This window comes from Pimephales promelas, chromosome 4 (genome assembly GCF_988280905.1).
Source record: "Pimephales promelas chromosome 4, fPimPro1.hap1.1, whole genome shotgun sequence".
In the NCBI taxonomy this organism is placed as follows: domain Eukaryota; kingdom Metazoa; phylum Chordata; class Actinopteri; order Cypriniformes; family Leuciscidae; genus Pimephales; species Pimephales promelas.
The window spans coordinates 37,961,672-37,978,923 of NC_142772.1; the positions used below are offsets into that span (position 1 = coordinate 37,961,672).

Sequence of the window (17,252 nt, forward strand, 5' to 3'; positions counted from 1 at the left end):
TTTTTTTTCATATGAATGGTTGTGTGTTTTACCTGACCACGTTGTGTGTACAGACGATAAACTCTGGTTTGGAGTTCCACTGGTGGTATGTTATGTAATAGTGTGTCTGTAGCCAGATCCACTGCTGCCCTTTAGTCAGGAACCGATAGTAGCAGGATTTTCCTTTCCCAAATTGCATCACTGCAACACACACATCCATGCACACAAGCTCTCAAGATCAATAGTCTCTAAAAAAGATTTGAGAGCTTCTTACAAGGCCTTTCATCTTGCCTGGTGGGAAAGCTCCTCAAGTTTTCAGCTTCTCTGTGATTCACACAAACAGCACTTTCCAAGCCAGTACACTGACCTAGTTTTACAAGAGAGCGAGCGCGAGAGAGAAAGAGACTTTGAGATAACACTCACATTGTTTATGACACTGAGCAATCAGCTCCAGGTCGTCCACATGGTAGTAGTCGTAACCCGAGGTCCCCAAAACCTCAAACGGTAGGTACCCGATGATAGGAGAGGCCCTGCGAACACACACGTTCAGTACATACTATCTGCTAATTCCAAGCATTGGCCCAATTTACAAAACACAAACTCAAATCTTATGTCCTTTCAGACCCATTAAAAATGGCTCAGCATTTCCCCTTGAGACTAAAGGAATGAAACATGGGGGCTCAGATGAGCCTGCAAACACTCATCGCCATGGAAACCACTGAAATAAGCAAGAGCTTGGTGTCCATAGCTTGCCTGGGTCTATGTAAGCTTAACGGTGAAAAAAAAAAAAAGTTTATCAGAATTAAAGTAAAACCGTTATATTGTGAAATTTATTACAATTTCATTGAACTGTTTTCTATTTTTATATATTTTGAAATTACATTTATTCCTGTGATGACAAAGCTGCTTCATGACTCCAGTCTTATGCTGATTTGGTTCACAAGAAAAATCTTCCATTATTATCAAAATGTAAAACAGTTGTGTGTGTGTTATACGTTTTATAAATTCCCCGATGTCTCAAAACACTGTGTTTGACAATTTGGACCACAGCAACACTGGCTCAACCAATTGTGCAAGCAGGCAGCACTATCTGCATGACTGACCAACAGAAAATGCAGTGAGTATTAAGGAAACCTGTTTGAAAACAAACATTATTTTTGTTGATGCTAAAATTCCACACTTCCCGTTTAAAGAGAGAGTTTGACGAGACAGCTCGAATGTCCAATTATAGCTCTGTGGGGAACAGGACATCCAGTACTCACTCACACACGGTTATGTAACTCTCTGGGGGTCAGAAAAGCCTCCTGAGTAAATAATCTCTATCCTGAAATTTATGAATGGCCACAGCTGAATAAAAACATCACATTAAAATGGGAGTGTCAGAATAGATTCAAGCACACGCAATATCTGATGACATCCCTGGCCCTCGCAGCCGTGCGTGGGACAGCGGAAAGTCTGAATTAGCAGATGTAAGTGGGTCAGAGACTGATGAATGAATTAAGCAAATGACAATCAGAAAGAGTCACGAATGAACCTACGAAACGGACCTAATGGAGTGCAGTACAACAGACCATGCAGAACCACAACATCAGAGTCGTTTGCATAATTGAGCGGCATTTGACTCACCTGTGATCTAAGAAGAGAAATTTCCATTCCAAGCTGTGTCTTGATGTGAATTCATCACACACATCTTCCATGTTGCACATATCCTATAACACACACACACACACACACACACACTAAGTCTGTCCTTCCTTTGACATAAGGATGAATGCAAGTAGTGTGTAATATTGATTTTGTGCATGTGTGATTTTGTGCACTGTTACCTTCAGAAACTGAGGGGTCACGAGTCTCACTGTGGCTATAAGACAGATCTGCTCCTCTAATGAAGACTGCAGTGTGCGTGGGAACGCCAGCTCATAACCGTTACATGTAGACAGAGGCACTGCAACACAGAAAAACATCATGTTCTGTTAAAAAAACACCCACAATGACCAGATTTCAGAGATTAAGCATTAAACTTGGCACCACTTAAGGTATATTTTATTTATATTACAACAACTTCTAGTGAATGGCAGTGAATTCATTCAAAATGTATTTTTTTATACGTATTTTATTACTATTTTGTATTATTATTAATAATTTATACACAGTTGCATGACCATAGCCACCATGTTAAGCCTATGCTTTAAGAACTAGTCTGACCAACTGGCAATTAGATAAGGGTAATCAGTCTTACCTTTCAGATTTAAATTAGACCATTCTACCTTTTTATGTAACTGACATTTAAAAAGACCAATCTTGAAGAAAAATGAGATGACTAACTTGTAAGACTAAGCAGTTTATGCAACCGGCCACAGGTGTGAATGTGATGAATACAAATCTGGATTCTTAAAAAAAAAAAAAAAAAAAAAAATCAAAAAAAAAATTATATATATATATATATATATATATATATTTATTTATATATATATATATATATATATATATATATAATTTTTTTTATATTTTTTATATATATATATATATATATATATATACATATATATGAATATTGTATATTTTTTAAAATAAAATGATAATAATTTATTATTATATTTCAATGTAAAATTACACACACACATATACATATATTTAAGTGGTGGTTATAATATTGTACTTAAAACTTTGCCTTAAAAAAAAAGAAAGTTTAAAATGTTTACAGAGAGGACTAGCATTGTTCTGGTTGTGGCTTAAATGTTTTCTTCTCTTCTTCACATTTCCACATTCCCTTTCAGTAGAATGTGACCTCATAAGACAGACAAATAGTTCCAACATAGGCAAATCATCATCCTAATTAAATCTCTTCAACAACCAAATACACAGGAGAAAACACAAATGCATTCGTACTCTAATTGTTTACTAACACAGCTAAAGTTGACTTCTCAAAATAAGCAATACACAGAAATACAACAATATCCATTTATATTCATCAATTATTAGTGTCTATGTTTGTGTTGCATGTAGCTCTGGGAGATGTAAAAAATAAATAAAACCCACCGTTACTATGAAATTTGAAATCTCCAACAAATTTGACATATTCATATGTGGGCGGTTCTTTTGGGTTAACATTCCCCCTCGCTAAATGACAGCAGAACTCGACGTGCGTCTCGCCTGAAAGAAAGAAAGTGTGCACAGGGAGAGGAAAGAGACTGTTAGCAGCTGATGTAACAGCAATTCAGTTTACCAGACAAACCCACAAGGTTGAGGTTAATGTTCTATTATGACTGTGGCCTGAGTGTGACTTTGATGATTATCCTAAAATAGAGTACAATGACCTGACAGACCATACAACAGTGTGTGAGTGTGTGTCTGTTTTGTTCACAAGGGACTGTGACCACTGACCAGTGTAACAAAGGCGGTTATGGTGATCGAATGAGATCAAAAAGTCAACAGTGACTGTTTTTTCTACCAGTATCTCTCACTATGTGTCTGTGTGTCGCTCTCTCAGGGATTGGGGTCAGAGCTGTATGTGGGATTATCAGGGTGTTGTAACAGATAATCTGTGTTACACTGCACACGCAGAGCCTCTATAATTAGCCTTGAGTGTAATCATAGAGCACAATACATCCAGGCAATAAGACGGCACGCTCTCACAACATACTGCTTCTGTGTTTTCAGGTGTGTGATGGTTTGTGTGTGTATACACTCACTGCTGTTGAGTAGGTCCACAGCAGAAGGCTCCGCCAAGAGCATGTGCGATGACAGAAGTTTGTACACCTCTCCGTGCTCTCGCTCTGGCAGGAAGTTCAAAATGTTCTGGTCCACCATATCTGACTGAGACACAGCAGTATCCATAGCAACGTCACTCCCAGCTCGCTTCCATCAGTGCTACACAATGCACTACATTTCCCACAACACTAAGCACTTAAGTATGACATGATTTCACAAGAAATTTCATTTTGAATAATTATTCATCACTATTAATTGTAATAATAATTTGCTATCCATGAAAATCAAAAGATAGGTCCTACAGCATCATCAGCTTGTGGCAGTGTTCTTATTGGTAACTAATACTGAGGGCCAGATTTACTAAACAGGGCAAATTAGCATGAGGGTGCAATTCCAAAAAAGCGCAGATGGGAGTGGAAATTAAAGAACACAGACGTAGCCGGATGCTTTTTGGGCGTTAAATAATGGTGCAAATACCAGTAAATTGACTAGTGAAAACCTGAGTGATTAAATTTAATTATAAAAAATACTTATTTTAAAAAATACTTCTATTTTTCTTGCCAAAAGACGGTTTGTACTGGGCGAGTTGTAAGTAAATCTGTCCCTAAACCTATTTAAAAAACATTTTTGGTAATTCAAAAGTTGGAATAAATCATATATTAGATGAAAAACGTCAATTTTTCATGTAATACCCGTCGCTACTACTGATTGGGTGGTATAGTGAGGTCCTTGGATTGGCCCCACCGGAGCTCCTAGCTGGGTTCTGGTGGAGCGTCGAGAAGATCATGAAACTTGACCATCTAGACATAGTAAAAGTCGTAACAATGCCTTGTTACTACGTTTAATATCTCTAGATGGTCAAGTTATGACTTCTATCTCTAGACGGTGAAGTTTGATCGTCTTCTCGACGATCATCTAAAACCCAGTGAGGAGCTCCGGCAGCCGCGGGCCAATCCAAGGACCTCACTAAACCACCCAATCAGTAGTAGCGACGTATGGTGTGTACAAAGGACATGGACTTAATCAACGCAAGCTTATGACCCGCGCTCACATGGAATTCCTAAATTATGGCAAACAGTTTTTCAATCCCCAATCCCGATCACGAGCGGGGTTCAGCGGGTTACCCGCACCTCTCGGCGGCTCGGCGCAGGGTAGGCACACACTGATCCGCCCATTGTGGCACGTGTGCAGCCCTGGTCTTCTAAGGGCATCACAGACATGTTATTGCTCTATCTTGCGTGGCTAACCGCCACTTGTCCCTCTAAGAAGTCGGACGCTGACCGCTCGCTCGGGGCCGCGTAACTAGTTAGCATGCCGGAATCTCGTTCATTATCGGCTCCACCAACTAAGAAAGGCCATGCGACACCACCCACAGAATCGAGAAAGAGCCAGAATCTGTCAATCCTTTCCACGTCTGGGCCGGGTGAGCTTTCCCGTGTTTCCCATTTAAAAAAAGTAAAAATAAAAAATTGAAAATGTTGCCCAGGCAACTAATTGAAATAAATAGATTTAAGAGCATGCTTAATTACTTAAATTAAAACTCAAATAAAAATAACTTCAAGCTATACATAAATATAAAAGAAAAGCTAATTAAAGCACATACAATTACAAAAAAAACTAAATTAAAAATAATAACAAATACAATAATAATATATGAATAATACTAAAGCCTCCTTTTTGCTTGAGCCAGCATTCTGTTGTAACAGGAACTGGCACCATCTCAACAAAATCATAAGAGTATTAGCACAATCTGTGTAGATCCATAAATATGTCCATAGTGCCACCTGAGGTCAGCTTGTTTGATTCCTAAATAACAAGAGTCTGCTAAGCCCACCTCTCTGCTTAAGGTCAAAGGTTATGGCTTTGACAGTGATGGAACTAATCATCATCACTATTATCAAACCGCATTTGTGACCCACACACAGCAGGAACCGAGCTAACAGTCAAGTTTGGAAGCAAATCCCATTAGACTGGCAGCATGTGATCACAGTCTGAATGGATTTTGACACATTTGCAGAGTTAAGAAGAGAGGTACAGTACATTGATTCAGGTTTATGGAATGTTTTTTTTCTGTAATAAGTTAAACCACTTGACTGGAAATAAGCCAAAGCACTTGACATTTCATGATTTTCAGATACTGTACAAATACAGTTCTGAATGTCTAATAAAAATCTCCAGCATTTCCTAAGGACTGTTGTCAACAGCTTAAAGAAAACCTGCTGTGTGTGGGCTATCTTAACTATATTTAGATACATAACATATCAAAATAGCATGAGTTTGCCTGACTAGTTAAAATAAAACAGGGTTTTATTCTCAGAGGTATGAGTTCATCCAAATCAAATTCTCTTTAAATCCCACTGGACCCCACCCCATCACTTACCGGCAGATGGCCAATGAGAGACGAGACACTGTCAGATACATATATTATGTTCCCATCTGTGGTAAGAGCTATTAGGAAACCATCCAAAGCCTGCAATCACACAAAAAAATACATTCTGAATCAGCAGAAACTCTCATAATATACTGATGACAGTTGTCCATCTGTTATTTAAGAAATAGTTCATCTGAAAGTACAAATTCTGTCAGCATTGAGTCATCATTCAGTGAATGACTGAGCTGAACTTTGAATATTGGTCTTGTCCCCACACAAAATAACAGATTCGAATCAAATGAATGTGCAATTTATTCATCTAGAAATTCATTCCTCAAAGCTGAGAACACTGGTTAAGAAAATCGTTTGTAGATGCAGAATGCTTCCTATCAGGCTCTTGAAGTTGCACAATATTTTTTAATTGTTTTCAACAAGAAATAAACAGAAGATTCCCCAACTTCACTTGTCACTGCTTTTAAATGCATGATTCACTGTTCTTGTATGTTGGAATATCTAAGACTGGGAACTGACAAGAGCCTGAGCATGTTAAAAGGAACTGTTCATGTGTGAATGTTTCCTTAATGCAGGAAACTCTGTGGAGAATTCAAAAACGCCCCATACAAAGCGCAACATCCGGTTTTCTGGCTCTGGGAATGCTTTGCGCAGTTCAGACTGACTCTGTATATTCATGTATTTCTGCTACTGTACATGATTGAAGTTAAACATTTTCCTTTATTTGTAAAATGTGTTTTCAAGGAGGCAACATAGTTGAGCCTGAAGCAGTGCTGTAAGGCATCTCATAGTCTCGCAAAATACATGATGCGTTGACAGCATGGGGCTTAAAGGGATACTCCACTTTTTTTTGTGGAAATAGGCTCATTTTACAACTCCCCCAGAGTTAAACAGTTGGGTTTTACCGTTTTCAAATGTATTCAGCCAATTTTTGATATTTAGAAGAATATCAGTAAACAGACAGTTCCTGGTCTCATTGACTTCCATTGTATATTTTTTTCCTGCTATGGAAGTCAATGAGACCAGAAACTGTCTGTTTACTGACATTCTTCTAAATATCAGAAAATCGGCTGAATGCATTTGAAAACAGTATAACTCAACTGTTTAACTCTGGGAGAGAGGTAAAATGAGCCTATTTCACAAAAAAAGAAGAGTATCCCTTTAAGAAATACAGCTGAAGTCAAGACTACAGAAAAACGGAAGGTGAATGAGGCAGATATGATGCTTTACCTCCAACATTAACTGGGTGAATTCCTCATTGCTAAGGAAAGAAGGCTTCCAGTCCTGTCGGACCTCACAAGACTCTGTTTGAGCAGTGATCTCTGGAAAACATCAAACAGCAAGAAGAATTTTTTTTAGGAATGCTGTAAGTACATGTTTATGGAATTCTGAGAAAGGGAATGTGTGAACTAACAAGTTTGGACGGAATGGATAAAAATCGTAAGAAATTTAAATCAGGCAGTGAGGAAGTCTGCGATTGGGGGAAGTTGGTAATGGCACTTGAACTGTTTAGAGGAGCAGTGAAATCTGCTGCCAGTAAACGTTGTGCCGACGGCCTGACAGCTGTGCCCTGGATTCAGACAGGAAATGGAACTGGGCCCATCACAGAGCAGCTCCTGGCACTCCAAGGTGTTGGTAGTGACACCCACAGGAGCTTGCAGTGGTTTGCTCCACCCACCAAATGCAAAAATAAAGTAAAAAGTATTCTGTTCTTCAAACCAGGGTCCAAAATTAATACTCTGCAAATGTGCGTAAATCATGGCATTAGAGAGTCAATGTTTTAAATCAATTGTGGCAATGATAATATGGTGTGAGGTGGAGAGATTCAAAACAAATCCAACCAAATCCCAACATCACCAACAAACATCTGTGACTCTGAGGTTTACCTCTCTGGAAAAAGTTTAGTTGAATGTCTTAAGGATTTTTTTTTTTACACCAGAACTCCACGCAGCCACACATATGTTCCTTCCATACACTAATAGGAGGAACAAAATCATGATTTACTTCATGTTTTTGTGCGAGGTGCAGCTTCACTTAGAGGTGAAGACTGGCTAACATTGTTCATGCAGTGAGGGACAGCTAAATTAATTAATTAAAAAATGTCAAATGTATACAAATATTTGTCCTGGATTATAATATTTAGACAATAAAATTAATGTATTTAACACACACACACACACACACACACACACACACATATAACATGATCTTTTATTAAATGAAAATGCTACTATGGTACTATGGAGCTGGGTATCATTCTGCTTTTTTGACTACAATTTCTTAAATATCCAAATTAAATAAATGAAATAATTCATAAAACAAATGAAGGCAATGAGAATGAAACACCAACATAAATATGAATATCAACTCCGAATATTTGAACTTGATTTTTCTCTGACCTTTCTGTTTCTGCAGGAAGTCAATGGTCCTCTGCAGGATGGTGGATTTGTCCATCTTGCGGGGGTGACCTTGACCCTGTAGCATAGTACACAGCTCTTTAATGAGAACATTGAACTGGTCTCTCCTCTTCTTCTCTGATTTATTACGGGACGCCCTGCAGAGAGATGGGCAGAAAGAGATGACACTCACACAACTTCAGACAACTTTAATGGCGTAATTTTTACTGACAGCTCTGTTCTGAAACAACAAGTCAAAAAGAAAATGTCTGTATACGGTGATGATGGTGTTTGTGTATGCTTTCTCATATGGATCTGTAGAGAATTACAAACATAGACCTTGTTATAGAAAATTTCATGTTTTAACATTTTTTTTTCATTCTACATTATGAGGTTTGTTCCTTTCAATTAAAACGTGTTTCTCTCCTTATACTCTGTATTTACATAGCAGGAACTCTCTCACACACACAGCCAAAGATATGCTAAAGGCTTTTGTTTATAGACAAGGGAACCACCGCATTATAAAGCCTTTTGATCTCATCAACTTTTGATCTCACAGGAGTAAGGGCAGTAAAACACCATGGGGCGAGGGGCAGGTCATTGACTTTTGCTCTCACAGGAGTAAGGGCAGTAAAACACTATGGGGCGGGGGGGAAAGGTGTATGAAAGCTGTCTGTTCTATATGTCATTTAGGTCTGTGTTCCTATCGCGAGGTAGCTGTCGCAGTATTTTTGTGAACAAGCCTCCTTTAAAAGAATAAACATCTTTTGAAGTACAATTTGAATCTAATGTCTCTTACTATGATGCTGTTTGTTAGTTAAACTGTTTTTGCCACAACAACCTACTATTTCATTTCAATTACAACTGAGGATAATGATTTTAGGCTTCCAGTTCCAGCTAATGGTTTATACGCCTTATTCACAGCAGCGCCATCTTTGATTTTTAATGAGAATGAAAGCGAGGCTGTGAGGGATAGACTTGCATCTCTTCAATGGGCTGTACTGTTATTTAATGTGTTTTCGGATTGTTCTGCTCATGAAACACTGGAAAAATATCTTTCCAAGAAATGTCAGTTGACAAAAAACTCCCGACAATATAAGCTGTGGAAAATTGTAAGTAATCTAGCCGCTTTATTCAGCTTTTTATAGCGGATGCCATTGGAAACACGGTACGTCTATCCCTCACAGCCTCTCTTTATACCTGTCATGGCGCTGCTCTGAATAAGGTCTATACACTTGCAACATGACATAAGAAAAATTGGAAACACCTGTTTCCAATTTGAAACTGGAAACTGGAAATTGGAAACACAACTGACAAAAACATTGTGAGGTTTTATTTGTTTTTTTTTTTGTTTTTTTTTTTCTCAGATTTCTTTTTTGGATTGAAGTTAGTTATAGAAAAAAACGTTTTTCCCCCCTAGATTTAATAATACTAATGTCATCTCCCATCAAAAAAACTCTTTCAACCATTTCCATTATCTCCAATTTTATTCTATATCAGCCCAAAACTCTCTTTCACAAGTAAAATCTATTGTATTGCGTGAAAGTGTGAAAAGCTTTTAAAGGTGTGATTTCTTAAACGTCTTTGGGCACAATTCAAGTTCACAGGTTTACAGTCTAATGTGGGATTTTATTATTCAACATCATCACACACTATAAAGAGCAAAACACATACAGACCTTTTTGCTCTGTCCTTCTCATCTTCGTCCATTAAATCATCCACACAGCTGCTTGTGCTGTAAGCAGAAGAAAATGTTTTCTATTAAAAATTCCTATTTGGCACCATCTCTCAAAACAATATAACATCGCAAATTCATTACAAATGGACAAAAAGGACAAGCATATTGTGACATTAGTGTGGACTCACTCCCATTCCCGGACAGACGGACAAAGGCCTCCAAACTCCGAAAGGTTGTCCATGCTCACTCCTTCTCCCATTCAGGCCGTCTGTGAAGGCTGGCGTGTCCCATTCGCGTTTTTTACACTTAAAACACTCACAGAAATTCTAATAGATGCCACACGCTTACCACCTAATGCTAGTGGTAAGCCACTACTCGTAAATCTCAGATGGCTTGCCGTCAGTGTTACCCCACTGATGATTGGCAGCCGATAGACGCTGAGGTTATGTCCTTAAGGCTAGCCAGTCCTTGAATGACAAAAACTGGCTTTTGGCTTTTAGCCAAAAATTGCTAATGTACACTTGCAGAACTTCGTTCTCTCTCCATGAAGTTAGTGGTGGAAACAGTAGACCCTGTGGAGGAAAAAACAAAAGGGTGTTTTAATTTTAATTGGATGAATTTATGATCATTTTTATTCTGATTCAATTAATCTGCAGATAAAATTATCTGGGATTGTTAAAGGCTGGGACACACCAAGCTGACTGTCGGCGGTTGGGCAACGTTGAGCCATTTTTGAGCTTCGGGCGGCTCCGTTTATTTTTTTTCAGTTTCTGCCGCACCATTGGCTCTAGTCAGATGCCTCAGGTTTTTTTGGGTCGATTCAAGATGTTGTATAGGCGTCGGGCCGTCGGCGAGAGAACTCTGATTGGCTGTTCAGCTTAGCGAACGAGTATAAAAGTGAAAATTATGAAAGCTAGCAAAGTGAAAGTCAAAACAGTACAGACAGAAGCTGTTATAAATTCTCATCCGAGCATTCGAATGCACGAATATTTTCATAATAACGTGAGCCAACTGAAAAGATCAGTATGAATGACACTAAAAATGGCATGCAAGCTCTACTTTGTTTTCAGTTTGTATATCTGCAGTAGCCTACTAGCTTTTTTGAATGACGAAAAATGACTATTGAAACCTGCTGATATAGACTGATATTTACTTACATACAGGCACAGAACGAACGCATATGCTTGTTGACAGTCACCTTTAGTCATTTTGGTGTGTTCAGTGAGTGATTCCAAAAAGGAAAATACCCCAATCCTGACAGCTCAATCCCCAAATTTACTAACGCTATGAAGCACAGGCCCCTTACTTCTGATTGGCTACAAGTGTGTTTTGATGCTCAGTCTGATCCACTTTCAACAGCTTTTCTCAGAAATCACTTACTAGACCTTTAATGACCTTTAAGGACTAAAACCTTAAATAGTTCACCTAAAAATTAAAATGTTGTCATAATTTAATGGTATCAATTGACTTCAATAGTAGGAAAAATATATGATAGCTGAGCATTTGATCATTCCCTCGTCATGAAGCTGAAAAACTGTATTGTATATAATAACAAGTAAGTTCAAATGAGTGAATTTTTAGGAGTGTTAAAATTAAACAATATATACAAATTCTGTTACAAGACCACCAACATTAATTAGTTGCTCTCTCTCTCCCTCTCTGTCAAATGAATAAAACATTGGCAACTGTCCAGATACATTACAGTTCAGCAAAGCCCGCTGAGACACCACATGCTGTGTGCTTTGTAATAAAACAAAATCGAAAAGTACACAGCTGAACACTCATCAGCTGATTAATGTCATGCTAAGATTATTATATTCATTTAAAATATAAATGACAACAGAAAGATCCCACCTATAGCCTACCTTTACTTTAAACATTGTTCATGACAGCTAAAATAATTTTAATAAAAAGTGCAAACTAATCAGTAATATGAATAAATACAAAAGCTAAATATTAGTGTGTCATCTTACTGGAGGCACAGTGGGTTATTTAATGCTTCATGTGCTACAATTTGCCCCAGCCACACTGAGTGTGACACTCTTCTTGAATTGAATATTATGATGTAATCTGTAAGTCTTACTTTTTAAAGTAAAAGGTTACAATTGCCCCTGATGTCCCTTACATTCACAGTGAAAGGGTGTAGAATCAGTAGCCTATATGAAACATGAAAAATATGGAATGTGCTTCCAAAACTGATACATTTTCATCATCTCACCCCTGAATCTGTTGAAGCACTACTGAACCTGTTCATCATCTAGACACGTCTCATTTAATAACTGTTTCTCACGACAACCTCTGCAATGATGAGGATTTTGGGTGTATCAGAGCAGTTATTGCTCAAGTCTAATTACATACAAATCAGCTGTAGATCTCCACCTTAGTCCAGTCAATAATCCTGCTTCAGACTACAGCGTAAATGGTTCAAACTGAGGCGCAAACATATTTACTGCAATATCCAATGACAAAGTAAAAACTGCCCAAGAAGTATTGTGATGACACCTAGGCTTAAGCGTTAATGCAACATTGGCACAACCCTCAGGGAATGTTGAACCGGCAAGGAGTGCCATGACCTAGAAACATCTTTTATGCCAAGCTCATAAACCAACACAACAGCCAAGAAGAAAGAGAAAAAGTGGGGGAGAGAGAGGAGTAGTTAGCGAGAGTTAATGGAGAATGTCTGTGCATTCTGTGTGTGTTACAAATCCACCAACAAGAAAGAATAGCTAATGTACACCTTATCAAACAGCACAGGGAGAAAAAAAAAAAATATATATATATATATATATATATCTTCTAGGGTTTTTGTCTTACGCTGGCTCTAGAGGATAAGTGGTTTGGAGAATGGATGGAAGATAGATATTTTTACGAGAAAATTAGACAAAAATACTAAAAACATATTTAAACAAGATGAAATTTAATTTAGATAAAATTCTATAGTTTTCAAAGAATTATCTGGATTTCATTTTTTTCTTACCAAACTGATTTAAAAAAACTTTGTCAATGAGAAAAACAAAAACTTAATTCAAGAGATTGGGTTAGACACATACATGGTACAGAAGAACAGAACAGTTGATTTTACGAAACAAACTGATTCCTGATTTGATTCAGTTATTAGGAGGATAATTTAAGTTGGTTGTATTTTTTTAGGAGATGCTCTGCGATTAAAGGTCTAGTAAAATAAACAGTCTATTTTTGGCTGCTTGTTTGGACATTTTCCAGTAATGCAAGTCAATTTGGTAAGAACCACTGGCTACATACAAAAATATAAATATATTTATATAAAAATATAAGTACAAGCAGAGAAAATACTTAAAAGCAGATGAACTAGGGATGCAAAATAGATGACAATGATATATATTTATACACACATATATACACACACACACACACACACATATATCTATATATATATACACACACACACACATATATATATATATATATACATATATATACACAAGCATATATATAGATGATAATGACATATATATAAAATTTACAACAATATACTATATATATATATATATATATATGTGTGTGTGTGTGTGTGTGTGTGTGTGTGTGTGTGTGTGTGTGTGTGTGTGTGTGTGTATATATGTATACACACACACGTCGCATCTCAACTTTGGTTTGTGGATATAATTCCTTAAATCTGACTGTTCTAATCAGCTGAGAAGAGGTGTGTCAGACAATAACTGACCTATATTCTCACACACACGCATGCATCGCTCTCAAAACATCATATTGACAGACCTGTTAGACTAGCCAATGGCAATGACAAAGTTAAAAGGACAAAAAAAGTAAAAATATTCAGTGTCTTTAGAAATATTAGGTTGTAATGGAAAGTTTCTAAACCAGAATCTGTTAGTAAGAGAAACATTTTTCACCCAGACGTTGCCATTATCAGCCAAAATCGACAAAAATGGAAGTGTTTGCAATTTACTTTATATATTTACAACAATTTACAACAATTTCATACTATTAAGCAGCCTCGGTGTGTGTGTGTGTGTATGAATGAGAGAGAGGGAGAGATTCTTTATGATTTTTACTAGGGATGCACCGATCCACATTTTTTCACTTCCGATCCGATCCCGATACCTGACTTTGGATATCGGCCGATACCGATACTTTTCCGATACCAGACCTGTGTTTGCTTTAACATTATTTATCATTATTGTTGATTTTATATGATGCTGAAATAAACACCTCTCTACAAGCAAGGATGATACGTACGTATGTAGCCTATGTCAATATATATATATATATATATATATATACATATATATATATATAATAGATATATTAAACAATAGATAGACAATTAAACAAAGATATACGCATTATACAGGCCTACACAGTGCTTTAATTTCAGGAAGGTCTACTAACATTATTCAGGTTTATCGTCTAAAAAGAATTATAATAAAGTAATCAAAAGTAAAATAGCACTGCAAAGTTTATCATAGATTTATGCTTATTAAAGCTGAAGTTATTCATTCAAGAGCTGTGGGTGATTTTCTCTTTGCCTTTGGTTGTTTTATTCTCAGTAATGTCGCAATCGTCACATTTATACTGCTGCCCCTTTAAGAACTAGTGCGGATTTCATAGTCTACTGATGCACCATATTTTCTCCCAACTATTTCCATAAACCGTTTATGTCTAAAATGAACGTAGTTAAGTGATAATCTCCAAGCCGGTCGTTTTGACATTTTTGTGCAGGCTACTTTTGATCGTTTAGACGCGCATATGAAGCCCAAAGTATAATTTGCTTGTCTGTTTCGGAGCGCGCGCCGCCCTCTTGCGCAAATTTTGTGCTTTTAATAGCTCTTTTTATTATTAAAAGCGTCCCGCAATTTAGCAACAGCAGAGACGGCATTTTACAACAATTACCGATCGTGCTGATTCTGTCTTAAAGTTTGAGTTTTAGGGAGAAATGACAGTGCACCGCCGCGATGGGAAGGAAGTTGGCTACACAGAATGCGGCTATTGTTTAATGTTTTTTTTACCTCAATATATTCTTTAATCTTTGGAAATCAGACTAATATCACAGATCTAAAGTGTAACCAGGCTATGTTTCCTCTGTCGTCACTCATTGCAGGGCTGTCGTGTTGTGCGTGCTGTGGCACCGCGTGAGAGATCTCTCTCTTTCTCTTCTGGACTGCGAATTGCAAACATGCATCACAGACAAATAGTTTAATTTATACGGCTTTGCAAACATTGCATTTTGCTGTCTTGCTCTGCTGCGGAGTTTCCAGTGTGAAGTATTTCCACCATAGGATTTCCACACAGCGAACATATTGGTAGCTCAATGCTATCCTGCTAGCTGGCTGCAAACTGCGGAATGGATTTCTTGAGCGGGCGTCTGTGTGTCTCATTGAGCCCTATTTTTTACAGTCTATGATTGAGCTGCACCTCCGTTCAGGATATCCATTCCACAGTTTTCAGCCAGCTAGCAGACTAGCAGCCCCGGGGAATCCCTTTTGGAGTCATTTCAGCAGCCAACGTTAAAGCGCAGACATGGATCATAAATATCGGATTTCTCCGCAGGTTGGATCGGAAAAATCCGATACGTGAATTACGCTGGTATCGGTCCCGATACCGATACTGGATCGGATCGGCCCCATCCCTAATTTTTACCATACATGAGCTAGTTAAGAATAGTTACACCAAAACTATGATGATGACCAGACAAGCACAAATGAGAAGCCGCAAGTAAAACTGGATGGAATTATAATACAGCACCTCCAAAACTCTTATAAAAACAGCATAGAACACACACTTGTACAGACACAGATTACTCACACTGACACAGACATTGTGTTCTGTCTAAGTTTACTAATCCACAGTAAGTGTGTCTGACAAATAGTTCAAGCCTTTGAACTACAGTTTCGCATTTAATTCAAATAAAAAAATTAAATTGAAAAAGATGATGAAAGCGAAGGAACACAAAAAGACAAAATGCAGCAAACTCTCGGCTAAGTAAACCAACACAACGGCCTTTCTGCTAATAATCAACAGCAAATTCTCAGGATATTATATGATAGGATTTGTTCTTGGGTGTAGAGTGCAAAGACAAACTGTTTAACAATTGGCAAACTGTTAAATTGACAAACTGTCTTAAAATGCAATTTTTTATGATGCAAGAAGAATTAGAGTTGTGATGTCTCTGCGTGTGCTCTAAACTATTATATGTTAACAATTAGCCATTAAAGTCACCATTAAATCAAAATGGACAATTCTTGGGTTTTTTATGGAACATTGTAGTATATATTATAAATGACTTATCTGTAAACGGTGAACATTATTATTTTTTATTCACATGCCCTCAAATTTATCAAAATAACTTCCCCCTCCCTGGGCAAGGGATGGACAACCTATCAATCACATGAGATCACACAGCAATAGCAAACCACAAAGATTCATCCAACCATCCGATCAATGCCCAATGGAGAAAAATCGTTTGAGAAGCTGTTTTACTCGGATGTAAATCACCACAGAGAAGAATATACTATCTTGATGTCCACTTCATGACGTTTTAAAGTTATTATAAACATTAACAATATGAATTTCTGTAAAGCAATTTGTATAGTGAAATGTGATGTACGCTAAAACTGACTTGATGCACGATTAATCGTTAAAAGATTGCGATCTCGATTCAAACACCCACGCGATTTCATTCCGAAATGAGAACTATTCGCCTTAGACAAAATCACAGCGGAACATACAAATCTGCCACAGTTATCATGTATAGGTATGAAGCAGCTTCACAAACAGTCTTTCCATCCCCACAGTATTGTTATTTCTGTGTAACAAATATTCATATTACACAGAAGTACTGGGATAAAAGTTTATAGTTAGATATAAACACTCATGTCTACGGTAGCGATCAAAATAGAATAAATCAACTTTTGAAAGTAACTTGGTGCTTCAAATAACGATTGCACTGATTATATAGTTATTGATTATACACCACCGGGTAGCAAAAAGTCAAGTGAACGTTAAAAATGTATTTGTCATTGAATCATTAATTTAAAAGATTTGTTTAAAAATGCTGATTCATCCAGTAATGGAACAAGTGGAGTATTTGAGTGATTAATTAAATACA

At 37.3% G+C, this 17,252-nt stretch overlaps 1 protein-coding gene across 4 annotated transcripts in view; it reads right to left on the reverse strand.

The window, feature by feature from the left end:
* The window catches only part of npas2 (neuronal PAS domain protein 2), a 66,481-nt gene that overhangs the window by 17,274 nt on the left and 31,955 nt on the right, over positions 1–17,252 (reverse strand). For all 4 annotated transcript variants that reach the window (XM_089130455.1, XM_039658938.2, XM_039658939.2 and 1 more), the window contains exons 2-12: positions 10,336–10,719; positions 10,148–10,204; positions 8,473–8,627; positions 7,304–7,395; positions 6,071–6,160; positions 3,672–3,795; positions 3,019–3,132; positions 1,806–1,924; positions 1,606–1,688; positions 403–509; positions 33–180 (exon numbers count right to left, since the gene is read on the reverse strand). In XM_089130455.1, the coding sequence (XP_088986581.1) occupies positions 33–180; positions 403–509; positions 1,606–1,688; positions 1,806–1,924; positions 3,019–3,132; positions 3,672–3,795; positions 6,071–6,160; positions 7,304–7,395; positions 8,473–8,627; positions 10,148–10,204; positions 10,336–10,406 (1,160 nt within the window). In that variant the 5' untranslated portion in view covers positions 10,407–10,719. The remainder of the gene's footprint in view (positions 1–32; positions 181–402; positions 510–1,605; positions 1,689–1,805; positions 1,925–3,018; positions 3,133–3,671; positions 3,796–6,070; positions 6,161–7,303; positions 7,396–8,472; positions 8,628–10,147; positions 10,205–10,335; positions 10,720–17,252) is intronic.